Source organism: Betta splendens, chromosome 4, assembly GCF_900634795.4.
Source record: "Betta splendens chromosome 4, fBetSpl5.4, whole genome shotgun sequence".
Classification (NCBI taxonomy): Eukaryota; Metazoa; Chordata; class Actinopteri; order Anabantiformes; family Osphronemidae; genus Betta; species Betta splendens.
In genome coordinates, this window is record NC_040884.2 from 22,447,296 (window position 1) to 22,472,843 (window position 25,548).

Below are 25,548 nucleotides of genomic sequence, written 5' to 3' on the forward strand. Positions count from 1 at the left end.
ACCCAACAGACTCTTATTTATTTAATCTGACCTGTTTAGTTCAAGGGATTTTCTGATCAAACCTAATGCTTTTTTACATCTATTAACCAATAAAGCCGACGTCCATCACACGCTGAATCGCTGGGACCTGCACCTGTTATGTCAGCAGAGTTGTAGGCAGGTGAGAGAAGAGACAGCATCCCTAGATTGAGACGTTCTTTAATTGATATGATTTGCAGACAAGACACTGAGACAATAAATAAACATTACGCCCAATAAACCCAACAGACCTTCGACTTAGTTTTGGAAAACTATGAGCGATAAAAATGAATTGGGAACGGAAAGCATTTAGCTGTCAAACAATTTGTTTAGATTTTTATATCGTTGACATATGAGAACAAAGAGAACCTGTCCACATGTCCCCGTTCCAGGGCCCCTGCCGCATCTCATTGGCTAGCACACTCAGCTCAACCGAGCAATCGCATGTCACCGCTCTCAAAAAAAGAAATCTAAACATCGCCTTCTGTGATTGGTCCAAACGTTTGGCGCCTCTTGAATCTTCTGCAGCCGTAGTGGGTGGTGAGTGTGAGACGGTGTGCAGTTTGAACGGGAGCTGTGCTGAGGCGGAACCATAGAAATTGGACAAATTGTTTATAGGCCCGGTAAAAATAAACCGTAATTTAAAATTCACAAATTTGGTACATTTAGTACTAAAATCTGTCTTGACACGAGGAAAAGATTAATTATTCTGTTAAACGATTGTGGGTATGTAAAGCCGGTGTCGCGCATAGAATCGCTCGCTCCTCCCGAGCTAACTGCTAACTAGCCACGAAGCTAACGCTACAGCTAGCCGGAACACGAAGTCGGCTAATCCTCAACACAAAGGACGACTTTGCCTGTGTTTGTTAAATCGACCCAAAATCACTCCATTGAATGAGGACTAGTCCTCCTGTACAGGTAGGAGAAGCTGTCAGTGTAGATGCCCCTAATTTCAGAGCTTTTTTGATGCGATTCAAATACCCTGGGTTTGTTCTTGATGTTTTGTGGATGCCTCAATCTTTGTCAGGCGACCAACTGTTAGCTAGCTCGCCGGGGTGTCGTGCCAAATTATGTATCTCTGCCACAATTGATGCCCCAAAGAAACCAACTTTTGAACCAAGTTCGTCCATGGGAACCTTTATGACGTGATTGAGACGCAGTCCGCCGACAGACTCGACCTTCTTTATTTTCGAGGCAATGGTTAAAGCTGTTCACATGCGAGAGGAAATGCATTTTAACGGGATACAAACTTGGCACATCCGCAAGCTATCGTTAGCTTGAAGCGTGTTTGTTTGTAGCTAGCTCATTTGGTGGCTATCCTGGCTCTGTATTTGGATCATTTTGTTCTATTTTCGTCAACGTTGCTGTACAGTAAAACAGTTGCTTATGAGCGAATACTTACAACAGTTGTTATCACAGTGGATCTGCCCATTCGGAACCGGTACACATTAAGCCAGTAAACCCAATAATTCTTCTAGAAGACTTTACTTAGAGCTGTGTTTTATAGTGAGTGGTCATTAACATATCCGTCCTTCCTAAACTAGGATTGGAGCAAGCAACGCAATATTGAAAGAGCACATTGCTCTATAGCAACCGTAGGTTTCTAGAAAGACGCTTTTAGTTGAGTGTAGTGTTGACGCCAAGGATTTTTTTTTGTCATAAAGTGGAGTACAGAGGATTTTATACACATGGTCAGTAATGCTGTACTACATAGTAACCTAGGTATTGCCGAGAAATCTGTTCTATTTGGCCATAGGAGAGTAATTCACTGAACCTCTGCAGGATTTAGTTTGACGCTATGGAATATTACCATTCCCGTGTGGACCTTTGCATCTCCTACTTCTCCTGACGCAAACCTAGCCAGTACATCTCCATGACAGCCGTCTGACATATCTAATCCAAAGTGTGAGGTTTGAGTCAGACCCACCAGCCTGGTAGGCAGCGTCACGCTCTGACTGACATGTCGCTTAACTATTCTCCTAATTATATGATGGGGGGAAAAAAAATGAAACCCTGTAACTATGTAACAGGCTCTTTTATAAATGTACCAGTCTCAAAATATGCAAGCAACAAATGCATGAAAAACTAGTAGTCCAGATGGGTGATGACGTTTCAGCATCATAGTTTGTGAAACTTCATTGTGTTCTTGGTTGACTGCAGGTTGAACATGGTGCTGACAGGAAAACGCTCGGAGAAAGGTCCTGCCTGCTGGAAAAGGAGGGTGAAGTCTGAGTACATGAGGCTTCGACAGCTCAAACGCTTTAGGCGGGCCGATGAAGTCAAGGTTGGTTACACAAGACCCTTGGGACAGTTGGATAAAGTACAAATATGCTCTGATTCAGAGCATCCATTTAATTATGAGGTGTATATACCAAAATAAGTTGTTAAAATAAACTACACTACAGCTATGGCACCTTTTTTTTATCACAATAGGTAATAAGTGATGACTGACACTAACGTGGACTTGACAGTGTGAGCTTTACTTTAGTTCTGTTACTACTAGTTTGTAACTGACAAGTAGCAACAGAAAATATCTGCGTGCCAACATTTCGCATACATACTTTTAGGTTTCCTGTTTAACCAGTCAAACCACACAGGACACTTAATTTATGTCAAATGCCAGAGACTAGATTCGGGATGGTTTTTACTTCAGTACAGAGGTTGGTGGAGTAACCAAAAAGCTTGTAATTGTACATTTAAATTGTGAAAGTTAATTTGCGTGCTGCTTCATTCTTGCAGAGCATGTTCAACACCAACCGCCAGAAAATAATGGAGAGAACTGACATTTTGAACCAGGAGTGGAAGACAAGGAGAATCCAGCCAGTTCACATCATGACGTCCGTCAGCTCTCTGAGAGGCACCCGAGAGGTCGGCTATTTAACGACACACTCGCAGATATTCAGAAAAGGTCAATCTAAAGATGCAGGGAGGGGTACCTGACTGTTCTTGTCCTCTGCCTCTACTGCAGTGCACTGTGGATAGTGGTTTCTCAGAGTTCCCCAGGCAGGTCATCCCTCTAAAGACGCTTAATGCGGTGGCCTCTGTGCCAGTCATGTACTCCTGGTCACCGCTGCAGCAGAACTTTATGGTGTGTGGACATACAGTTACAGTACAGTTACACATAATGGACAGCGTGCCGTAGCATGGAGCCTTTTGCCAATGTTAAAATTACATGTTGAATCTGCCACAGGTAGAGGATGAGACTGTGCTTCATAACATCCCCTACATGGGAGATGAGATTCTGGACCAGGATGGTACCTTTATAGAAGAGCTGATTAAGAACTACGATGGCAAAGTCCATGGAGACAGAGGTAAGTGGACAATGTTTTTTGTGGGAGCTTGGTGTGGTACCTTTTACTAGGAACAAGGTTGTGTTTTGATATCTAGCATATTCAGACTGGAAGGGCACTGCTCTAACATTCAAAATGAGTCACTGTGGGAGAAACACATTGTGCTCTAGTAAGTTGTTTTTGTTTTTTTTGTGTGTTGCAGAGTGTGGTTTCATAAATGACGAGATCTTCGTGGAGTTGGTCAATGCTCTGTCTCAGTACAGTGAAGAGGAGGAGGAAGAGGAGGAGGAAGAGCAGGACTTCAAGGTTGACAAGATGGATGTATGTGATGGCAAAGAGCATTCAGAGGATCCGCGCAAGGACGGGATAATTAACAATGAGAGTAAGTCTTGTTACCGAGATGCAAACACTATGGAACGATGTGTAGCCGTGACACTTTTAGACTAACAGGCAGGTCTCAGGTATGAAGCAGTGAAGTAGCCTCATTGGAATCAGGTGAAGCCGTGATGAGCAAAGCAGAGCAGAGGAGAGGAGAGTGCTGATCCATCTGCTCCTCCTGTGCGCATGATAGGATTTTAACATGAGCACCAGCCAAGGCCGCGGTGTCTCATCTGCTCACTGCCTTCATTAAGTGGCTGCATACAAACTGCATAGAAAAAACAGTAACCAGGATGACAGCTCCTGAACTTGATCATTATTTAAAATAACGTCCTGTTAGTGGTCTCAATAAATTAAATGAAGCTGGGTGCCAAATCAAAGTCCATCTGGGCTCTTAAGTGGTTTCATGTTTGGCAGTCAAAAGTGTCCAAATGGTCCTTGGCAGGTTTACACAAGTCCAGCCTGAAACAGACGTTCAGTATTTGCAGGCTGGAGCGTTATCTGATCCCCGATGAAAGGTTGTTCTCAGTACAAAAACTAGGAACTGTTGAATTTATTCATTTCTCATTGCCAGTTAATGTCTATTTTAATTTAACCAAATGATAAATGCTCTCTCACTTTGTCATACATATATCAGCCTGGACCCAATTTGCCAGCTGCTTGAGTTGATTTGTCAGGAAAAAAAATTACATTTGTCATTTAGGTCAAGATTTAAGTTTTAGTCTTTGTGCCTTAATGTCACTCGGATGTGTGTCGTCTCCAGGTCGAACCAGTAATGACAGCACCAAGAAGTTTCCCTCCGACAAGATTTTTGAAGCCATTTCCTCCATGTTCCCCGATAAAGGAACCACAGAGGAGCTCAAAGAAAAGTAAGTGTATCTGTGTGGATGGGAGCGTGTGTTCATATCAGGGCTTCTACGCAGCTGTCTGATCTCATTAACATTGATGTGTTTAGGTACAAGGAGCTGACAGAGCACCAGCTGCCTGGAGCTCTACCTCCTGAATGTACACCAAACATCGATGGCCCCAACGCTCGCTCAGTGCAGCGGGAGCAGAGCCTGCACTCCTTCCACACTCTGTTCTGCAGACGCTGCTTCAAATACGACTGCTTCCTCCACCGTGAGTAGACACGCTCACACCCTGCAGTCACAGGCTGAACTGATGCCACTGACAGAAATGAACTTTGAAATGTGCAGTCCTCTTTTTAAATAATAGTGCAAGTGTCTTCTCAGCTTGAACGCATCTAACTAAAGCTTAATGTCTGTCTTTAGCTTTCCATGCAACTCCTAACACATACAAGCGCAAGAACATGGAGATCCTGGAAGACAGTAAACCGTGTTGTATCGACTGCTACATGTACCTGGTGCAGGTAAGCTGTTATTTCTGAATCATTCATTTCTTATCAGTACATTATGTAACGAGTCCTCTTGTCCTTTGGTGCCTTGGATTTCTCAGGATGGCATAGTGAGGGAGTACCCAGCAGGTGTGGTTTCAGAGCGGGCGAAGACACCCTCCAAACGCACAGTGAGCCGTCGCCGTGGACGGCTGCCAAATAGCAACAGCCGACCCAGCACCCCAACCATTTCCTCCGAAACCAAAGACACAGACAGCGACCGCGAAGGCAGCAAAGACGACGAGAGAGACAACGATGAATACAAGAAGGACGAGAACACCAGCAGCTCCGGTATGAGTGGAGCCTAAAACATAACAGCAACTACACGTAGAACCTGAGTACATCAAATACAGCTTATGTTTTAGCTCTAGATCGCCTCTGTAGGCAGTTCCTGCATTAGAGTCTCTTCAAATAAGACAATTGTGTGTTTACAGAAGGCAACTCGCGATGTCAGACTCCTGTGAAGATGAAGCTGAGCAGTGAGCCTGAAGCAGTGGAGTGGAGTGGGGCTGAGGCCTCGCTCTTCAGGGTTCTCATCGGAACGTATTACGACAACTTCTGTGCCATTGCTCGGCTCATCGGCACCAAGACCTGCAGACAGGTGAATCTTCAGTTACTTTGGCTCCAACAGGACAAGATTCATTTATACGTCTGTAGGGTTGGTTTTAAGTTGTTGTCCTCACCCCAGGTTTACGAGTTCAGGGTCAAGGAGTCGAGCATCATTGCTCGGGCTCCCACTGAAGACGAGGACACACCGCCCAGGAAGAAGAAGAGGAAGCACAGACTGTGGGCCACTCACTGCAGGAAGATCCAGCTGAAGAAAGGTCAGCGGTCACATCAGAGTAATATCAGAGCTGGAAAGACAGCTGTGATGCAAAGAAGTAGCTGTTGTTTCCCATTTAATTATTATTTTGACATCATGGTTTATTCTCTCTTGTAGCACAGAGGGAACAATGTGTAACACAGATTCCAAGTCTGTTTAGAATGATGAATAAAGTGCTGCTGCTTAGTCCAACTGAAGATAATGGTACTTTGAATACTAGCATGCTTGTCCTCCTTCAGATGGCTCGTCCAATCACGTGTACAACTACCAGCCGTGTGACCACCCGCGACAGCCCTGCGACTCCTCCTGTCCCTGCGTGACAGCTCAAAACTTTTGTGAGAAGTTCTGCCAGTGCAGCTCTGAGTGTAAGAAACCACAAACGCACAACTGTCAGCCAAAACCATTTTAAGATTAGATTAGATAAGAGTTTTTTTTTCTATTTCTGTTGCAGGTCAGAACCGTTTCCCGGGTTGCAGGTGCAAAGCTCAGTGTAACACCAAGCAGTGTCCCTGCTACCTGGCAGTGAGGGAGTGTGACCCCGACCTCTGCCTGACCTGTGGCGCTGCAGACCACTGGGACAGCAAGAACGTGTCCTGCAAAAACTGCTCAATCCAGAGAGGAGCAAAGAAGGTAGCACGTGACTTTGATTAGCAGGTTTACGTCTGTAGGAGACGCCTGGCACCGGAATGTGAAGAAAATGTGTGTTTGTCTCTCAGCACCTGCTGCTGGCCCCGTCGGATGTAGCAGGTTGGGGCATCTTTATCAAAGAGCCAGTCCAGAAAAACGAGTTCATCTCAGAGTACTGTGGAGAGGTAGGGGTTGTAGTTTTCATTTCCAGACAAAGTCTGACTCAGGTCTGTTTTGAGTAGAAGTAATTAAAGCTGAGCAAATATTTTAGTGCTTTTTTTGTTTTGTTTTTTTATATTTGAGTGTGTTGACCTCTGTCTTTGCAGATTATCTCTCAGGATGAAGCAGACCGCAGAGGCAAAGTCTACGATAAATACATGTGCAGCTTTCTCTTCAATCTAAACAACGGTAAGAACACAGTTACTCTGTCAATCGTTGCCTATGAGGAAACCCCAGGGAGCTCTTGCTCGATCACTCGCTCTAGCCTGATTGAGTTCTATAAAGAGCAGGGCCCTGTGTTGAAGAGGTATTTCCTTTTCTTCCCAGACTTTGTAGTTGATGCCACAAGGAAAGGCAATAAGATCCGCTTTGCCAACCATTCTGTCCACCCTAACTGCTATGCAAAAGGTAGGAGGAGGAAAACTGCTTAAATGAATGGATTCCATGTCTCTAGGCAACTCACGTGTCTGTGCTCTGTAGTGATGATGGTGAACGGGGATCACAGGATAGGAATCTTTGCCAAGAGAGCCATCCAGACAGGAGAGGAGCTCTTCTTCGACTACAGGTTAATAATGACTCTGACTACAGTGCAGTGTGCTGTGGTCCTTACTAGCTCTGCTCCTTTGTAGACTGTTCGGTAATGCTTGCTTTTGTGTCCCAGGTACAGCCAGGCGGACGCTCTGAAGTACGTCGGGATCGAGCGGGAGATGGAAATTCCTTGATTGTGACTTCTACCTCCTGTGGATCAACTCAAAGGCCTTATACACAAACACACACTTTTTGTTATCTATTAAAATGCTTGGAAGCTTCAGGAAAACTGGGAATATTTGAAAAAAAAAAAATTTTTTATTGATGTTTTTTTGCCTCCATTGGTCCTTTTTTTTTTGTGATTCTTCTTCTGTCGACGGGACGTTTGGATTCATAAATGTTTCGTCAGATGAAGGTGCAGATCACCTTTTACAATTCCTCTACAGTTTAGTGTTTTACAGACAGAGGAGACGAACCAGCAATGTTGTCTGTTTCCAATTTAAGCTTCAGGGACCAAAATCCTCCACCAGCCGCTTTCACACACTGACCAGACTCCTGCTTGTCCCTCGTGCCACATGCGGTCAGTTGTTTTTTATATGGTGTGAACTCATCACTCTCCAAGTGCAGATCCCTTCACATCTGTAAGAGGCTGAGCAGGGTCCAATTAGGTCCAGATGTTGCAGCTTCAGTCCTCTGTATGCTCCTACACTTAATTGGTTGTTTGTGCTTCTTTGTTAGCTCTGATATAGAGAGAGATCCAGTCTCAGGCTGTGGAGAATCTGTTCTGGGAGTCTCGGCTTTGTGATGCTGCCTCTGCTTTAGGTGCTAACAAGAGTGTGTGTGTGTGTGTGTGTGTGTGTGTTATCATAGCCAGCAGCCCAACGGTTCCCTTCTCCTCTGAGTACCACAGTCACCCTGGGTTTCCACAATCTCCTTGTCTGTTTTCCCTGCAGCACCAAGCTCTACTCACACTCGGATCAAAGGAATGCACAAATTTATGAACTATAATATCAAGTTTTGTTTTACATGTTGCCAATCTTTTAAAAAAAAAACTTAATTTAGGTTTTACTTCCAGCAAGAGTCTGTAAAAATGTAAGTTAGAGTTTGAGCTAATCTCTAAACATGTATTGTATCATTTAAAAACAACCTCAGTTTCACTTGGTTATTAATTAATAATATTTGGAAAATCACAACTCTGAAATAGCTGACGATAGAAAGCTGTGATTTTTGTCTTCCAGTATTTATTTCAAAAGTTTACTTGGTGCATAATTTAGTCAAATCTGAGGCAACTTGTCAGGAAACTGTGACTTTATGAAGCCTTTTGAATTATTAGGACTTTAAAGTTATTAATTTAATTTTCTTTCCTCGTATACAGAATGTGATTTTGACTTGATAATGACTCCAGGAAGGATTAATTGGGACTAATGGTTCCAGCTGTAAAACCAAAAGTGTAGTTTAGTGATCTGAAACGAAACAACTGCTGTCTTGGTGATTCAGTCGGTGTTTGACTCCACTGGTGTGAGTAGAGCGGTGTGAGGCGGAGACAGCTGGGGAAAACTGTCGACGTCTCGTTCTGTTGTGCCTTCAGTCTTCATCAGGTCCAACAAGTGACCAACCTTCACAGTGTGCAAAACTCGTCCTCCGCTGCACTGCCTCCTGCCCTGATGTTCAGCCTGCAGGACCCCCATCATTCCTCCTGTGGAAGCCTTACAGCAACGTACCAACAATCACACTTTGACTCTTTTTTTAAATGTGAACTCTGGTGCTTGTGAAGATGCCACAGACTCAGCTCAGTGACCAACTTGAAGCAATACCAGCCTTTGTTTTCTTTCCTGAACCTTCTGAGGAGATCTTCATCTCCAACTGTAACTTATTACAAATGGAGTCTTGTTTGTAGATGACCGATTCAGGGGCTCTGATTCTTGGTGCTTCACTCGCAGGGTTCCTACACATCTGGGAATGTTAGAAACGGGTCAGGGAATGGTTGTTTTTCTTCAAATTAAATGCATGAAGATGTTTTTTTAAAGTGTACTGGCCATAATTAATTACAATTGTAAACCTTTCAAACTAAGATTTGTAGGAATCCATTTTTTTTACGCCTATGATCTCAGGCCTTTGGGACAGATCCTTGTGTTTCTAACTTCCTCACTGTGGATGCGATTCAACCTACGATGACCTGATCAGCCACTGTGGAGTGTGTTCAGAGAATCACTGGCTGGGCAACAAGTTAAGCTGATCAAAAAAACAAAACCCATGTGAAATATCTAAATGAAATGTTTGTCTCTAAACGGGAAATGAGCAGATTTCAGGGGGACGTCTCATCAAACCAGGACCACTTCTCTCCTCAGACACCGGTGCTCATTTTGTAATGTTTACAGGGATTTTGTTGTTTCAAAGTGTTGCAGATTAAATATTATAATGGCTTGCGTTTGGTCTCAGTTGCTTACTTCTATATTCAGGGTGTCTGCATCTTGAAGTTAAGTATCAGTCTTTTGCAGCGAATAGAACAAGGAACTTAAACCCAGACAAGACTCTGTCTGCTCTTAAAAAAAAAAATATCGATCACCGTTTGAATTTTACATGTGGACACAGCTGGGCTCTGATTTGGTCTATGAGATGAAAGCAGGGTCACATTCAGCCAGTTGGGTTTCTGTGTAGCTTTTAAAGTTGCGCCTAGTTTCGTTTGAACAGAATGTCAGGACGCGAACCTTAGAGAAATCTTTCCTTGTTTTTATTTATCACACATTTAGAAAATGAACCACACTATACAAATGTCCACCGTTCAGTAATGAAACACCTCCTGCATGAACCCAACCGACCTCGAACCCAAACTGAGACACTGTCAGCGGACGAGGCAGCGCCGCGGCCACTTTAAACTCTCCCACCGCCTCCAGTTCGGTTAAATTACAGGGCCGGCGTTGATGTTGGCGTCGTCGTACAACAGGCTGCATCAGATGCCCAGAGACTCGACTTAAAAGGTAACAATTAATCTTTTTGTGGTCACCGCAGTGCAGGTAGGCAGTAGCATGCAGAAACCTTTGGATGCGGCTCTCCTCTGATTGGCTGTAGGCTAATTCATTACGTTTGCGCTATGTAAAGAAGGGAGGGTTTCCTCTTGGAGTCTATGGTTGGTATTTACATATGACAGCAGGGAAGTGAATGTGTTCAGGTCCTACAGATGGAACGGGACAGGCGAGCGTGTACGTGGGGTTTCCCTGTCGTCGCTTCCTTCAACGCTGGAGGGGCAGCAGAAAGTCGACACCCTCCTCCCTCACAGGTCATACTGGGGCGGTCACATGATCGGCAACACTCACATGTCCAGCGCTCAGAGGGGTCCACACTTTATTACTCAGACATAAAATAAAAAAAATTATAATAACATAAAATAAAACCGAGGAGAGGCGGCAGGTGGGCGGCGACGTTCAGGCCAGGTAGCTGTAGGTGTCCTTCTCACCGTCCACTCGCTCCAGATACTCCTTCTCTATCAGGATGTCGATACATTTCTGTCCAGGAGGAGAGACAAGCTGTGAGACTAGAAAACAAACATGGACTTCATTAAAAGTCATGAAGGCTGGTACCTTGATGACAGGGACTCTGGGTTTGAATCGGGACGACAGCTGGTTCAGGACTTCAGCCAGCAGCTGCTGGTGCTTCAGGACCTTCCTCATCTTCATGATCCTCACTATAGCAGCCTAGACGTTCATGTAAACATGATGCATTAGTGCCTGGTTCAAAACAATGGGACCAAAACCTGCAGTGATGCGTGAACAATCACCTGGATTAGCAGCTTTCGATCTTCTTCTATGTTCTTGTGAGTCGTCTCTTGCTCCTGTTTTTGCTCCGTCTTCATGGGGACGTTAATGTTCACCCTCAGTTTCTTACTGCAGACGAAAGCCAGTGATTAGTAAAATGATGTCAGTCAAACAGAAACTACTCACCAGTATTCTCTTACTTCTTGTAGCCGAGGAACAGTTTGATGACTGTGTCAGGTTTAAACTCCACCTCGTCCACGTTAGCGTTCTCGTCCTCTAACACCTGATGATACAAGGATTCACATTTAACTTCTAACCTGCAACAGTAGTCAAACCAAAACCAGCCCTAGAGCACAGACAACTAACCGTCTAGCATCTGATTTACTGATGTAGAAAAAGTCAGTCTAGAAAAATTAATCAGGCGCCATCTAGTGGCCACAGAGAACATTTACTCTAATGATAGAATGTGTTTCAAAAAGATGTTGACTTGTGCTTCAGCCTGTTTTATTCTCCTTATATGACTGCTGTAGTTATTAGTAAACAAAAGCAGTAGCTTCATGAACTTTATGTGCTGTATGTATAATGAAGTAGGTCATTAAGTTCAGTTTTGCTTGTGTGTAAATGTAATTGTTAAATATACAAAAGGTAGAGGTCCTACACTAAAGTTTGTGTTTTACTCACCAGCAGCTTTGATTTTAACAATATTTGCAAAACTTGAACCAGAATGTCCTGAAAATGACAGGAAATGAAATGAAACGCATTTGACAAAGTGGCATAATAAAAAGGCACAGAAAGTAAAACAGCGACAAGTGTGACACTTACAGTCTTGATCTGTGTGCTGTCAGTGAGCTGCTGGACCGTGTAGCAGTCCTCTGTGTTGTACTGCAGCAGTATGGCCATCTGGAAGGTGGAGGCCTGCAGCGTGTACCTGTAAACAACAGCATTAGGTTCAGTCACACGGTCCAGTCTGCTCTCACAGCTGCTCACTTGTCCCATAGTAAATCCAGGACGAGCTTAAAATAAGCAAACGCCACAGGAGGAGAATTCAGCAGCAGCCGACACAGACGCAGGTTGTGATGGTTTAAAGTAGTGAGTGGGTCCCAGCTCCCCACACTAAAACACACCTGTTCTTGAAACAGTTGGTGACCAGCTCTCCTTTGGACAGGTGATAGAGCCAGGTCAGCTTCCTGCCGCTGTGTCTGCTGGCGTAAAATGCCGTGAAGCGCTGATAGCTTCTCTCCAGCTGTGCAGGAGGAAAAAAACAGGTTCAGAGGAGGCTTCTCAACAGCATTCAAACAGCACTGGACCCAAATTCATTAGGTTTATGGGTCATGAAATGGTTACACAACTCAAAAGGTTTATATGGTAAATATTTACATTTCTGGGAAAAATGAATTTATTTGCTGATCTTTCCCCCAAGACTAATTTGTGATAATGAGCTGAAAGAAAACAAAAAGATGGGTCAAGTAGTGAACACACCTCAGATGGAAGAGCAAAGGTGCAGGACTGCTGGAAAGGCCACGACCCCGAGCTCAGAACCTGGATACTGAAGTCCACTGCAGCACACATACACAGAGGAGGAACAAGTAAGTTTCACTTCATGCATTCTGAGCTTTCATAACTCAAACTTTTCCCACAATCTACAGCTTTCACATTAAAAACAGAACCAGTTTGCAGCGTTTAGCAGACAGGTGTTGAGGAATGAGTGTGTGTGTGTGTGTGTGTGTGTGTGTGTGTGTGTGTGGTTCCTTACAGTCTAAAGGTTCAGAGTTAGTCAGATGCTTCTTAAACTGCTCGTTCAGGTCTTTGCTGACTCCGATGTCCTGGAACATCCGCTGGAGCTTGGATGTGTACTCAAACCCACACGCTTGCTGTGTGAAGAAAACAAGCCCAATTCAGTCCAAGACCTTCAAACTGGAACCAGAACCTGACAGTTCAGTGTGTTACAGCAGTTCAGACCTTGAGTTTGGAGATCATGCTGGCCTCTGCATCGTCGCTGGCGCTGTTCTGATGAACCAGACGTTTGGCCAACATCTTAGCATAGAACTTCTGGAAAACGTCTTTATCCTCGATGTATTTAAAAACAACCATCTGGAAGGGGAAGTACAGACATGTACTTAATGAACAGCTAAACAACAAACCCAAACAGGTCCAGTAGCAAACAATGTTTGTCAGGTCCTCTATGGAGTTAATGCATAATAACGAGTAACTAAGTAACTCACCACTTGGTTGAGTGTGTCCTCCAGTTCTGCCTCCTCCGGATTTTTAGAGCTGCAGAGAAAGAGCAAACCAGGCCAAAGGTTTGACCTCAGTCAAAGACAGAACATCACAATAACACCACAAGACAAACAGCCTGCACACCAGTCAACGTTTACAAGGAACTGTGGAATTACAAAATATTGAGTGTGACAGTTGACCCCTGACCTTAAAAAGCACAGCTGTCAAAGTAAACTCCACTTCAGGCCAGTTTTTAGCCTGGTGTGAAGCTTTTAACCATCAAGCAGATCAATTCCATCAGTTTACAGATGTCCCTTTATAGTTTGAATAATGAAACTGATCAAATATACTGTACCAGAGGTCCTACATATATGAGTCTTAATCACAGCAGACGTCTTCCTACCTCTTCTTGAGTAAAGAATCGCAGTATCTGGCCAGCAGCTCAGGAGACTTGCTGGACGACTGAGCCATCCTGGTGACGGCGTTGTTGTTTATGAAGCGACCACATGCCTGTCAACGCACACACAAGCTATTTAAACCCAACTGGGACAAATGATGGGTACCACTCCCATTTTTCCTACTCTAAGCAAAGACTCACCTTGTCCAGTGCTGCCACAAAGCCGGCATCGTTGTTAAAGGCGGACATGACCAAGGCGTTGTACTTCTTATGGACGTCCAGGGTGGTCTGGACGTACACTTTGGGGTCCTGGAAGACAAACACAGCCTCACTTATGAACTCACCTCACCTCCAGATCCCCTGCACATCAATTAAGCTCATATTTGTAAAGGGTAAAACGGGACTTTACGTTCAGCGCGGCCTCGCCACACTTCTCGATGGCAGCCAGCCCCTGGTTATGGATGTGAGTCTCTAACAGTTTCTTCAGTTCACCCAGGCCATCTGTGATCCGTGACACCAGGTTGTACATCCGGCCCAGGTCTAAAACAAAGCAAAGACACAGTCGCTGATTAATTATATGATCAATAACTATAACAACTGAAGACAGGCTTTTGGCCAGTGCTCTGGTGATCTGTACTCCTCCAGCTGCTGTGACGCCACACGTTACCTTCATTCTTGTCGGCATCCAGCAGGTTCTGAAACTCTGTGTGGAAGATCTCTAGGTGTTTCTCTATGAGGACCTGCTCACACTTCCTGGCCAGTTCATCCTGGGTGGACTCATGGAGGTAAACCTGCACACGCCGCTGCTCTTCTAGTAGACGAGCCTCCGCCTAGACACACGCGATATGGTTAAGGACAGGGTCATCAGCCTCACTGTAGGTTACGGTCTCTGTTTGAGCCACATTCGTACCTTTTTCATGTACTCTGTGACAGGGTTCTGCTGCAGGAACTCTGTGCTCTCACGCGTGTAGAAGCGTTCTGTGTCAGTCAGGAACTGACATTCAAAGTACTCTTTGTAGACGGACAGCGTGGGACCTTTGGCAAAGGCGTCCTCTTCATTCAAACCCAGTTCAACTAGGAGTAGACAGGGGAACAAGAGCAGACAGTATGTAGTAGAGATATGGACGGTTTCATCAGCGTTCATAGTCACGGACCTACCGTAGGACTGGACCACCCCACTGATCAGTCTGGTGTTTATGGTCTCACCATTTCTTTCTCTCTCTATCAGCTTCAGGACAGCATTTGTTACCTGAACAAAGCTTTTAGGTTTAGTTTATGTACAAACAAGACAACACTGACTATCCTTGACCGTTTGTGTCACACACCTGTTTGTTGAGGGGTCGGAACAAACACTCCCTCCAGGTCACAAGTGCAAGCTGGGAGGATATTGCAGAGAAAGAGAGAGAGCAATAAGACCGTGTTAACAAACACTCAGCACATCCAGCTGTGTGTGTGTGTATGTTCTGATCCAGCAGGACGGATTCAATTAACAGCTCATCAACACATCAGTCATTTAGAGCTATGGACATGCATTAAACACAAACATCTGCCCAGGTGTTAGACTCACAGAGTAGATCTCGTATATGCCCTTGCGTCCCTCGTCACACTCTCGTCTGACCCAGTGGCGGTTGAGGTAGGCGCAGATCCCGTTGAGGACCTTACTAGAAAAACGGTAATCCTCCCACTGCTGGGTGTAAAACTTCAGCACACACTCGTCCATTAGATCCTCACCATCCTGGAGGAAGGAGGAGACCACACGCAGCCGATTGAGGTCACAAAAAGTAAGAATCATGCCTAACAATGACAATAGTGGCAGAAGGAGGTTCTACGACACCTTGAGCAGGCTGGTCAAATAGTTCTTCAGAAACTCCTTGAGCCGCTTGTAGAGCTCCAGGCCTACAAACTGAGCCCCGCCTGGTGTAGTGGACTTTTTGGAGGGCTTAGCTGGAACCCCAGAGCCTCTGATCTGGCCAGACTGGTGGACACTGGTACAATAGTTATATACATGTCTGAGGTAAGAGTTAAGGTTTACAGGGTGAAGGTGAAAACATGGGTTTGTTGTTCCTTTAAGCTGAAGGTGTTGGTTTAACACAGTAGTTAGGTATGTAAAGAATGGCCGGTGTTCTAGTCTGTGAACAGGTTCAATTAGCAAAGTTACAGTCCTCACCTTCTCCAGCTGGCTGTGAATTTCATACTTCACCTGCATGATGACGTCCTGTTGAGCTGCAACATTATATCACAACACAACCTGCCCTCAGAGGAAACTCCAACGCTGACTAACCTACGTCACTACAACACTGTGTGACATGAAGCTGTTTAATCTAATGTTCATTTGGCCTAAACCAGTGAATGGGACGGCTCAGCTTCTGCTAAATTCCTTTTATCGTTCCCTCATCACCTGACCACAGCTATAAAACAGGTTTTGCTTTCTGAGAAGGAAGTAGAAGCCAGTGGCACCGACTAGACCACATCACACAGCAAAGGCAGCTACTAAACAAATAACACACCCAACAATCAACCAGGTAATCTTCCTGGTATTTTCACAATAAAGCTCTTCTATCATTCAGGGATCACTTCAGCTTTTGAGACACGCCTGTTTAAACCACAACACAGGCTCCACCTTCCCTCCACTCTCTCAGGATACGTGTAGAGTTCCATGTAGCGTGACCTAGCCATGCTTTGCCGTGTGTACACCAGCTGGATGCCAGCCCGCAGGTCGTCCCATATCTGGTCCAGGCCTATCTGTTTCAGTCCGTGGGGGTTCTGGGTCCTGTTCGACGACATCGTAGAGTCTCTCGTCCTCTCCTCTCCCAAGTGAAAACTGCCTCCTGTTCCTGCTCCAGTCAGCGCTCGCCCCCCGGCTCCTCTCCGCGGTTGATATCTGGCCTGACTCGCTCTACTCACAGTGCGCAGTCCATCTGGCAGCGGCAGTAGCGCGTCGAGAAGCTGGTTGTCAGTTGTGAGCCAGGATGCGCTCCCACTCTATACGCCTGGGTGGCGCAGTCGTCCACTCCTCCACCTAAAGCTTCAGCAGCTCTCACCACATGACCTACAGAGGAAAAGCAGCAAACAACACGCGTTCAGATTAACGGTTTCTGATGAAACATCACTTGAGACGCTTCAGTCTCTGTGAGAGCTGTGCTGGTCATTAGCCAGTTAGGTTACATGGTTTATCTGCTGACACCTGGCTCTGATCCACACAGACATAGGGCTAACCAGTCCGTGACATCATAATGACAGATTAGTCCACTTCAGCTCCTCTAGCACAGACAGTGTTCGGTCGGTCTCCTCAACCGCGGTGGCATTTGCAACCATAAACCACCAGCAATAATTACATTAGCTACTGGCATCGTTGGGATTGTCTACTTTGAAACCTTAAATATTTGACACTTTAAAAAAAAAACACAAGCATTTCTAAATTAACAAGTGTTTAATTTAATATCTGCTCATGACTGCAACAGTATCACAAGACTGCATTCACTCAACGAGCAGCGATGACGGCTGGGCCATGAAGGCTAACCAACAGACCCAAAGCTGTAATTTCATCCTCACCAGGAGGACAAGAGGAGGTAAATGAAAGCTCCACTACCTTGGTGTGTGCAGCATCAACATCTTTGAGCTGCACAAAGTGAGACACAGCGAAACACAGTGACAAGACAGAAAGAGTCAGACGTCCAGTGGACCTTTAATACTGGGCATCAATGACATTTCTAAGTCTCCGGGTCAAACAAGTGTAGAATATAAAAAGTCAAGACATGACACCACTGCAAGCTTGAACTAATCCATGACAAAATGATAAAATAATCAAGAATCAGGTGTGAATTCAAACTAAAACAACTAGAGACTAGTGAGAAACTGCTGCGTATATGTAGGCAGCACCACTATATTTAGAAAGTGCTGCCCATTTCTACCCATTCGCAGCCGTTAGGTCCCGAGTGCAGCCGTCTCCTGGTGGAAGCGAGGAGGAAGCTGAGCGGCCGGCTCTGTTTACTTCCTGACCTTGTTGATAAATCCAGGCCGGTGCCAATGGACAGTGAGTGAGGACGAATCAGCTCCGGCAACTGGGCTGAGCTTTCCTACAGGGTTTGGTCCATAGAGTCCAAATCCTGCAGATATTATTTAGAATCACTCACAAACACAGGGATTTTACATATTTGTCAATGAAACGTCTTCAGCTGTTAAACAACCAAACAATGCTAAAAAACAGCTGTCAGCAGGAGCAGCAGTGAGGCAGCGTATAAACTTTACAACCACAGAACCAACTGTGGATGAAGTAAAGGCAGGAGGCGCAGCTTGGTCTCCTGCCTCTCCAATGTTTCCAGCTTTGGGGCGTTTGCTGTCCATAAAATTAGCAAAACCACAACTGCTACAGCAGATGCTGGTGTGACCTCTTCCAACATCCAGTCTGCTTCGTGACGCTGCCACCAGGACAAAGACAGTCGTTAACACGTCCAGCAGCACCTTTTCCAGACTTGGTTTCCAGACGAGGCTTCGGTTTGGCTTCATCAGTCACGAAAATCTGTCGCCCTCTCCGCGTCCAACCCTCCCTTCCCCCACCAACACAGACAGACCACAGCACTGCAGCTGCAATCTGCTGCCACCACTCTCCAACAACCACAAACTCAACGACACGCACTAAACTCCACGTCTGGGTTACATTGACACAGGACAGGTAGTAGCTGTGTGTGTGGAACCAAGGCCACTGGATCCACAGCGTCCAAAGTCTGGTTAATACAGACATCTGAAGTGGATGTTTTGTATTTGAAACATGATGCTTTACTGAGTGAAAGAGGAGCAGAGACACTAAAGTCATCAGTTCACAGACATCAGCCTTGTTTGGTGCGTTCACTGTTGCATACAGAGCCCACACAGCTCAGCCCAGACTCTAGACCCGATCCAGCCTCCGCTCCTCTCCAGCAGATCCTCGCTCAACTCAGAAAGTCAGCCCTACCTACCTGAGGTGCTCCGGCAGTTGCCATGGCAACTGGGGCAGACAATACATTTGAGTAGCCATTTGACTACACCTCTTGTTCTATTCAGCGGTGGTAAGAAAGGTGCCCTTCACAGCAGCTCTGGAATCAGATTTCAGATTTACACGACACAATGTATGAGGTTTGTGTTGCACCAGTATCTGACTTCTAATCAGTTCAGCAGCTGTGTGGCGGGCTAATTGGGAGGGAGTGGTTTGTAAAAAGTTTGTTGTGAAACTGGAAACCTGTGCATGAGCTGAGGCTTAATCCAACTTCATGATCGTCCTGTTCCTAAGGCAGGACAGTTCAAAAGTCAAGTCTTGTTAAACCAGGAGGAACAGAGACATAACGATGAAAAGGCCAAACACGAGGCCCAGCATCACATTTCATAATCCACACACACCATCAGACCAGATTTTTAAAGATGAGGCAGAAGAGGAAACCACAGCAGATAAAAGGTTCCACAGACATTTCTCTAGGTGACAAATTTAAATTGAACACATTTTCAAAAGGTGCAGATTTTGACATTAGGACTTTCTGGTGATGCCTGAATACAGCTGGTCACTACCCCCTCATCAGGTCGGCAGCTGATCTGACTACTCATAAAGCAGCGTGTCTGCCTATGACTCATGTCTGTGAACGATCTGCTGAATGGGATCGGAGGCAGACAGGGAGAGTAGTACTTGATGGGGGGGTGAAGGCAGCCTGGTAAATCTGATTACCCTGATCACCGTGTCCTGGCTAGACTCACTAACCCAATACCCTACATTTAAAACACAGACAATGCAACACAGCAGAAACAGAAGCGCGACAAGCCACAGAGCGCAGCGTCAGAAAAGAACCAACTCCTAAAACTTCCAATTTAGGTTTCCTTTGTTTGATTTACAGACATAACATGAAATCACAAAAGTCACCAGATGTTACCAAACGACAGAAAAGGCACAGAGGCTTCTGAGGCGTGTCTTTGTGTTTGTACGCAAACTGATCATATGCCAGTTTAAGCAGCGAGGGAGGGAATTTCATTAGTATAAGCAGCTTTTGATTTCTCCTGCCCCGCTCAGCATTCAGTAGAGCAGCCAAGCAGCGCTTTGCAACTTCTTTAAGATTGCCTTCACATTCACTGCCCCCACAGCACCTTACATTTGTTACATATTAAACAAGCAGGCCAAAACGGGACAAACAGGGTAAAGGAGGAGGCAGACCACCTTAATCATGGCATAACTTTAAAGTGTCATTTTTTTTCTGTGTATAAAGCGTGCATTTGGTTCACTCTGCACCAAACACAATATAAACAAATGTTAACAGATAAGATTGCAACGGGTTATTCTCACATCATTTTTAAAAAGGTCTCTTCTCCACATGTATTGGTCTTGTGAAAATGATTATTACCAAGAAAAGCATTTGATTCTGAATGTTTTCTGTCAGTGAACTCATACTTTCAGCTTGAGCCACAATTAACTGCACTCACTCGTTTATTTGTGCCACCAACAGTCGACTGCATGTTTGGTCTATGAACATTAAAGCACTAGACACACTCAAGTATTTACATATTAATACCCATGTATTTGTGTTCAAATACATTTATGAGAACAGCTTTTAAAAGGACTTGATGAACAGATGCATGATGAATGCATCTCGATTCATTTTATACATGCACAGTTTGGTGTTAAAATTATCTTTCCACTGAACTCAGCATCCACACCCTAAAAGTAACACATTTCACTCTATATGAAACAACAGAAGTAAAACTTCTAAAAAAGTATCATTGTAAAATTTAAACATAGTTCTTGAGTATAAAACACATTTCCTCGTCATCTAACAGGAATCTGTAGTATAAGACATGTTTGGACTCATCCCTCGATATTTAACTCTGGAGCAAACAAAAAAATACAGGACCAAACATAAAATCCTGGGAAAACATAATATTGAAAGTAATCTAATCCAGCTATACTCCTATATTGATGGCCAACTGTCAGACAAACTACAATCCTACAAAGAGAGTATGTTTTTTTTAGTATAAAGAGAGCTGATTGAGTTAAAAACTGTACATTGCGTGTTTTTTACACTTTCAAGGATTCAAGATTATTCAAAGAAAACAAAACCGTCTAAACAAAAACATGCATCAGTAAACACCAGCAAAGTCAGAGTCTAATGCTAAGCAGCGTATATCTATTTATACGTAGGTGAAAACAACCAGTATACACAACGACAAATGATCAGCAAAGTGTCTAAAGCTCTATTAGAACTGATGTCACAAAAGAAGATGAATTAACTGAGTTTCACGTTCTAGCAGCAAATAATACTTCTAGTCATCTCCATCTAGTCCAGCTAGATTTAAAATACAAATCCTCAATGTTCCCTGACCTGAAATGAACAATTCCAGGTCTCCCAGGGTGCTGGAGACCTGCACTAGGTTCAAATCACTGCCCTTCGCCTTCAGCTCTGTTGACAACTAAAAATATGCTTCAAGACAAATCTCAGAAAAATGTTACGAGGCTGGACATTCGCCACTTTAGGACAGATTTGTTGTAGTTTCTCGAAGCTGACCCGCAAAGGGAGACAGAAACTGCTACGCAACACTGCTAGCTTCATTAGCTTCTCAGACTGGATTAGCCTGTTAGCTTATAAGTAGCTCGGCTGCCTGGCGCTGGTGGGGCGATCTTTAAAGCAACGGAATGCCCCAGTTTGGTCCCGTTTTATTGTCTAGTTTATCATAAATGTGCCGTGTGGCTAAAATCTACTTGGTGTTGCCTTCATCGAGCTAACTGCAGTGATGAAGACAGATCAACTGCTTGTGTAAAATGGCAGCCTAGCTCTTCGGCTGCTTAGTAATGAGTCAGGAAAACAGTTCGCTAGCCAGTTAGCTTTAGCCACTTAGCTCTTAGCTAGACTGCTTGTCGTACGAAACGAGCGCCGCCCGCCTACGTTAACGACGCAGTAAATGTCTTCTTACCATTTTCAGGCCGTCACTGTCACTGTATGGTCGCGGTGGATGCGGGTCTCCAGGCCTGAAAACTGCCTCCTATATTCTATATTCGTGTCGGTGTGTATTTGCCCACTTGTCCCTTGCTAACTGCGACCGCTCGGCTTCGTTCGCACAAAGATCAGCTCAGCAGCCACCGAATCACGACGCATTCACGGTCTGTCGGAGAAACGAGCTTTCAACAACAAACTGCTGACGAACAAACAAATGACGCGATCAGCACCGTCAATGAATTAGTCGGATAATCAACATCGCGACTTAACATTCAGATAAAAAACAATCCAATATTATCAGAAATACATTTTTTATATCTGATAATATTGGATTTAATGTGTTGATTGTTATTTTTTATAACTCTCTGAACAAAGTTTATTTGTACGTTTTATTTAGTGTAATGTGCTCTTTTAAATATGAATTTCATAATTCACTGATGTGTCCTTTTATTTCTTTCAACATTTGCAGTATAACAAAAACCGTTAAACGTAATAAAGAAAAATAAAATACGTCAACCAAAAGTTGTTTGTTTCATTGATTGTGTATACATACCGGAGAAGTGATTAAACAATGACTTTATTTCTTAAACAATATTAGGTACATATTGTTACAAAAGTTGTTGTTAAAAAAATCCGACAAAATCGAAAAAAAACTCAAAAGGTCCTGGCGCTGATATGTCGTACATCACGAGAGCCCTGGAATGCAGCACCAGCGTCACAGAATGGCGTCGGAAGAAGAACTACATACATGGCTGCACTATACAATTACAGCTGCTTCTTCAACGGATGTTGCAGTGTCCGTCACGCATGCGCATTCGACTGCCCAAGTAACCTAATATGACATTTTAAATATGCATGCGCGAGGCAGAAGCCTGATGCTGGGATTTAGCTTTTCGGCTATCGTTTGTTTGTGTTTTTGGGCGCAGACAAGTGGTGACTTTATAACAATTCTTATTAAAACATGAATATCTGAAGTCTACCTTCACTGTAACTATCAGGATCTCTTCACACACCTTTCTCGTATTTCGCAGGATTTGCTGAGACGCTTTGTACCACCCTGTACCACTCCACAGCCTCTAAACCAGGCACAGCGCGACCTCTGGTGGTAGAAATCGGAATTACACCAACGTTCATTATGGAAAAACACGGACTTGACTTGAGTTAAAATTATTTTAAAATATTCACCCAAAAAGGAAAGAGCTACATAAGGAAGCTTATGTTCTTTATTCTTAGGAGTTAGATAACAGACGATTGGCATAAAGTGTTCATGGACAACACCGAAAGCAGGTACCAGAGAAAGGAAAGTCCTATTAAATACTACAGTACCCATAAGCCTCAGCAACAGCTGCAACCAGAAAGGTGATATCAGACTTGCATAGAGTGATGAGGATGTGAGGTCAGTCTAATGGCCAATGATCCACAGTAAACACATCACCTGCAGCCCTGTGTTTAAGCTGTTACATAAACATATACACACGGAACATATACACAACAACAAGAAGGATATTTCATGTATAACATTTGCAAGTGTGTTAGTTACTCCACACTGTGCACAACAATTATAAAAGGTGTCACATTCAAACAATAGACGTGAATCCAGGATATGTAGCAGCAGTTGAAGTGATGCAGCAGCGCTCAGCTCGTCAGGACAGGTGTGTGCTCCATCACCTGCTTCTTCATCTGCAACAACAGGGAGCAAAATTTTTAAAAGTGATAAACATTTCAACATGTTCTATTGATCTTTGGGGAATACAACTGTATGTGCGTGTGCGTGCGTGCGTGTGCGTGCGTGTGCGTGCGTGCGTGCGCGTGCGTGCGTGTGCGTGCGTGCGTGTATTATCAGACCGGCTTCTGTTTCCTCTTGGCTTGAATCATTTCCTGTTGCTGCTTTGACCGAACTTCCTCCAGACTCATGCAACCACCTGTTAAAGCGCACACACAGGCCGTGAGAGGAGGCGCCGCACTCAACGCGCTGAGCATGTGTGTGTGTGTGTGTGTGTGTGTGTGTGTGTGTGTGTGTGTGTGTGTGTGTGTGTGTGTGTGTGTGTGTGTGTGTGTGCTCTCACCAACGCTGCTGGGGTTGATGGAGACGTACGCCATCGCTCTGCTCAGACGCAGCTCCTCCAGAGCAGCCAGCTCAGCCTCCGCCTCTGCTCAACCAATCACACACCACACCAGCAGCAAAAAACACCGTAAACAACAACACAATCCTACTTGACGCACCAACGTGGCCACTCACTTCTCTGGATCTCTCTCCTCTTCTTGGGATCCGGGGGGATGACGGTGAAAGCTTTGTGACTGAGGCAGAAGAACACTGACAATCAGCTGACTCCCACAGTCTTTACTTACGCCAACAGCTGGGAAATACTGCATAAATACACCATTTGTGTACATTTTCTCCCATTCCAGTTCACGCGTCTCAACAGTTAGACATCTTCTAATAGGAACAACAAGTGAAATCTGTCCAGGAGTTTATGAACAGCAGGTGTGTTGTGCAGCTCCAAGTTCAGCTGCGTGTCTCATGTCAGCGGGTGGTAAAGCGTGTGGGACTAATCCACCGCAGCAGATGGCCTGAGGCAGCAGCACAACCGCTACACCTGCCTCACTCCTCCACACACTGACCTGCACACGGACACCCTATCGCGTCCTGTGTCACTGAAACAAGGTGTGTTTTATCCAAATGTCATTGGAAGCTGGTGACTGCAGTTTTGAGTCTATTGGCTTGTTTGTCCTTTAAATGACCCTCTAAAGTCAAGGGCACCCTGGAATCCATGAATCCTTGGGTGAACGGGCATGCTACCAGGTAGATGTCCCACCCATACTGAAACCCAGAGCATCCGGTGGTCAAATCTGAAATGACCAAAGCAAAACGCATACAACTGCAGAATCCCAGAGAAAAGGGGTAGAACCCTCATAAAAACAGGATCTGACTAATCCTCTTCCTTCATTTGAACCTCAAGGGGAAACTCATGAAGCAGATTATAGATAATTCTGAAGCTTCACTTATATGAAACACATTAATCTGACTATTAAGCACAGAGCCACAGTGTAAAGTCGTCCCTCACCTCTGAATCCCATACTTCGTCTCCGCCCTGAGGCTCCGTTGGTCCCTCTGGACCGGACGGGCCGTCGGTCCCCGGCACTTTGGGCTGACACCGGCATGTTTCCGGTCGACTGTGTTTGTTTTGGCCGAGGCGCCGTTGAGCCTGGGAGCACTGGAGTTGGAGCGGGTTCTCGCTTTAGACGCTGCCCCGTGCGCTCCAGCGAGGGTCCCGTCGCTCCGGTCCCGCTGTGGACGCCGCGGGCAGCTGGACGCACGACCTTTACGCACAGCGGGAACTTTGAGTTCACCTTCTGCCGCTTTTACCTTCATCGGTTTGGGTTTCTCTAAGCTCTTTCCCGTCGTCTCCACTGGTTTGGCCTTGATAACTTTAGCCGCTGGCATTTTTATTTCAAGAGCATTCGTCAGTCTTCGTTTAAATCTCTCGTCATTTTAGACGATTCTAAATGTTACATATACATCACATAAAATCCACTTTTCTGATGATTCGGTTGTTATAGAGCGTCCACCTTAGCAACTCCCGAGTCAGGTGAAACAGAGTTAGGTAAAACCTTGGTTCCGACTTTTCAAAATAAAAGTTCAATTTATTTGGAAAACGCGGTTAATTTCCAAAAGTCATAAATAAAGTGAGATGTATGACGACATGAGTTTGATAATAATGTAGGTCAAGTAGGTTTCAGTTCTCCTTACTGTGTACTGTCTGCAGCTTTAGATCTGCTTTATTGCCCACTCGAGAAATAACAAATGTCACATTTTAAATAGAAACTGATCCAAACCTTGGTTCACCCAGGTTGGGTTTTTCAGTTTTACACCAAAATAATGATTAGATACCATGTTTGCTAATTGAATGGTTGATTTCCAGTGAGTCTAGCGTGCCTGGCATTTTATTTTAGGCGAGG

General features: G+C 44.7%; 3 protein-coding genes across 6 annotated transcripts; 1 reads left to right on the plus strand and 2 right to left on the minus strand.

Annotated features, from left to right (window-relative positions):
- The first annotated feature begins 418 nt into the window (after positions 1 to 418).
- Positions 419 to 9,704, plus strand: ezh2 (enhancer of zeste 2 polycomb repressive complex 2 subunit). Of its 3 annotated transcripts, none has more exons than XM_029145624.2 (19): positions 419 to 558; positions 2,179 to 2,302; positions 2,758 to 2,886; positions 2,987 to 3,106; positions 3,209 to 3,329; positions 3,511 to 3,690; positions 4,450 to 4,555; positions 4,642 to 4,805; positions 4,958 to 5,055; positions 5,142 to 5,370; positions 5,514 to 5,680; positions 5,768 to 5,903; positions 6,142 to 6,267; positions 6,354 to 6,532; positions 6,619 to 6,714; positions 6,856 to 6,937; positions 7,076 to 7,156; positions 7,229 to 7,313; positions 7,410 to 9,704. In XM_029145624.2, exons 2-19 carry the CDS (start codon positions 2,186 to 2,188, stop codon positions 7,468 to 7,470), a joined length of 2,277 nt encoding a protein of 758 aa, XP_029001457.1. In that variant the 5' UTR covers positions 419 to 558; positions 2,179 to 2,185; the 3' UTR covers positions 7,471 to 9,704. The 3 variants fall into 3 exon arrangements, with proteins under 3 accessions (XP_029001457.1, XP_029001458.1, XP_029001456.1); XM_029145625.1 differs by having other exon boundaries at positions 526 to 641; XM_029145623.1 differs by lacking the exon at positions 419 to 558 and adding an exon at positions 565 to 936.
- A 281-nt stretch (positions 9,705 to 9,985) lies between these two features.
- Positions 9,986 to 21,753, minus strand: LOC114852913 (cullin-1). Its single transcript, XM_029145619.2, has 22 exons — positions 21,566 to 21,753; positions 16,287 to 16,691; positions 15,477 to 15,651; positions 15,210 to 15,377; positions 14,968 to 15,018; positions 14,801 to 14,891; positions 14,553 to 14,716; positions 14,310 to 14,472; positions 14,052 to 14,182; positions 13,844 to 13,951; positions 13,649 to 13,755; positions 13,251 to 13,299; positions 12,988 to 13,119; positions 12,782 to 12,899; positions 12,508 to 12,584; positions 12,153 to 12,271; positions 11,851 to 11,956; positions 11,710 to 11,757; positions 11,229 to 11,311; positions 11,052 to 11,157; positions 10,855 to 10,968; positions 9,986 to 10,779 (listed from the first exon to the last, which is right to left on the minus strand). Exons 2-22 carry the CDS (start codon positions 16,424 to 16,426, stop codon positions 10,699 to 10,701), a joined length of 2,331 nt encoding a protein of 776 aa, XP_029001452.1. The 5' UTR covers positions 16,427 to 16,691; positions 21,566 to 21,753; the 3' UTR covers positions 9,986 to 10,698.
- A 265-nt stretch (positions 21,754 to 22,018) lies between these two features.
- Positions 22,019 to 25,211, minus strand: zgc:194621 (uncharacterized protein LOC795037 homolog). Of its 2 annotated transcripts, XM_029145646.3 has the most exons (5): positions 24,654 to 25,206; positions 23,828 to 23,886; positions 23,655 to 23,738; positions 23,434 to 23,510; positions 22,019 to 23,268 (listed from the first exon to the last, which is right to left on the minus strand). In XM_029145646.3, the coding sequence occupies exons 1-5, from the start codon at positions 25,031 to 25,033 to the stop codon at positions 23,224 to 23,226; spliced, it is 645 nt and encodes a 214-aa protein (XP_029001479.1). In that variant the 5' UTR covers positions 25,034 to 25,206; the 3' UTR covers positions 22,019 to 23,223. The 2 variants fall into 2 exon arrangements, with proteins under 2 accessions (XP_029001479.1, XP_029001478.1); XM_029145645.3 differs by lacking the exon at positions 23,434 to 23,510 and having other exon boundaries at positions 24,654 to 25,211.
- Positions 25,212 to 25,548: the final 337 nt, after the last annotated feature.

Coding starts and splice junctions, on each gene's coding strand:
- LOC114852913 (XM_029145619.2), bottom strand. CDS start 16,426: ATGTCGTCGAACAGGACCCAGAACCCCCACGGACTGAAACAGATAGGC. Junction 15,652..16,286: donor CGCTACATGGAACTCTACAC/GTATCCTGAGAG, acceptor CTCTTACCTCAG/ACATGTATATAACTATTGTA. Junction 11,758..11,850: donor ACAGCACACAGATCAAGACT/GTAAGTGTCACA, acceptor TGTCATTTTCAG/GACATTCTGGTTCAAGTTTT.
- ezh2 (XM_029145624.2), top strand. CDS start 2,186: ATGGTGCTGACAGGAAAACGCTCGGAGAAAGGTCCTGCCTGCTGGAAA. Junction 3,330..3,510: donor CAAAGTCCATGGAGACAGAG/GTAAGTGGACAA, acceptor TGTGTGTTGCAG/AGTGTGGTTTCATAAATGAC. Junction 7,157..7,228: donor CCCTAACTGCTATGCAAAAG/GTAGGAGGAGGA, acceptor TGTGCTCTGTAG/TGATGATGGTGAACGGGGAT.
- zgc:194621 (XM_029145645.3), bottom strand. CDS start 25,033: ATGCCAGCGGCTAAAGTTATCAAGGCCAAACCAGTGGAGACGACGGGA. Junction 23,887..24,653: donor ACGAAGTATGGGATTCAGAG/GTGAGGGACGAC, acceptor CTTCTGCCTCAG/TCACAAAGCTTTCACCGTCA. Junction 23,739..23,827: donor GAGGAGAGAGATCCAGAGAA/GTGAGTGGCCAC, acceptor TTGGTTGAGCAG/AGGCGGAGGCTGAGCTGGCT.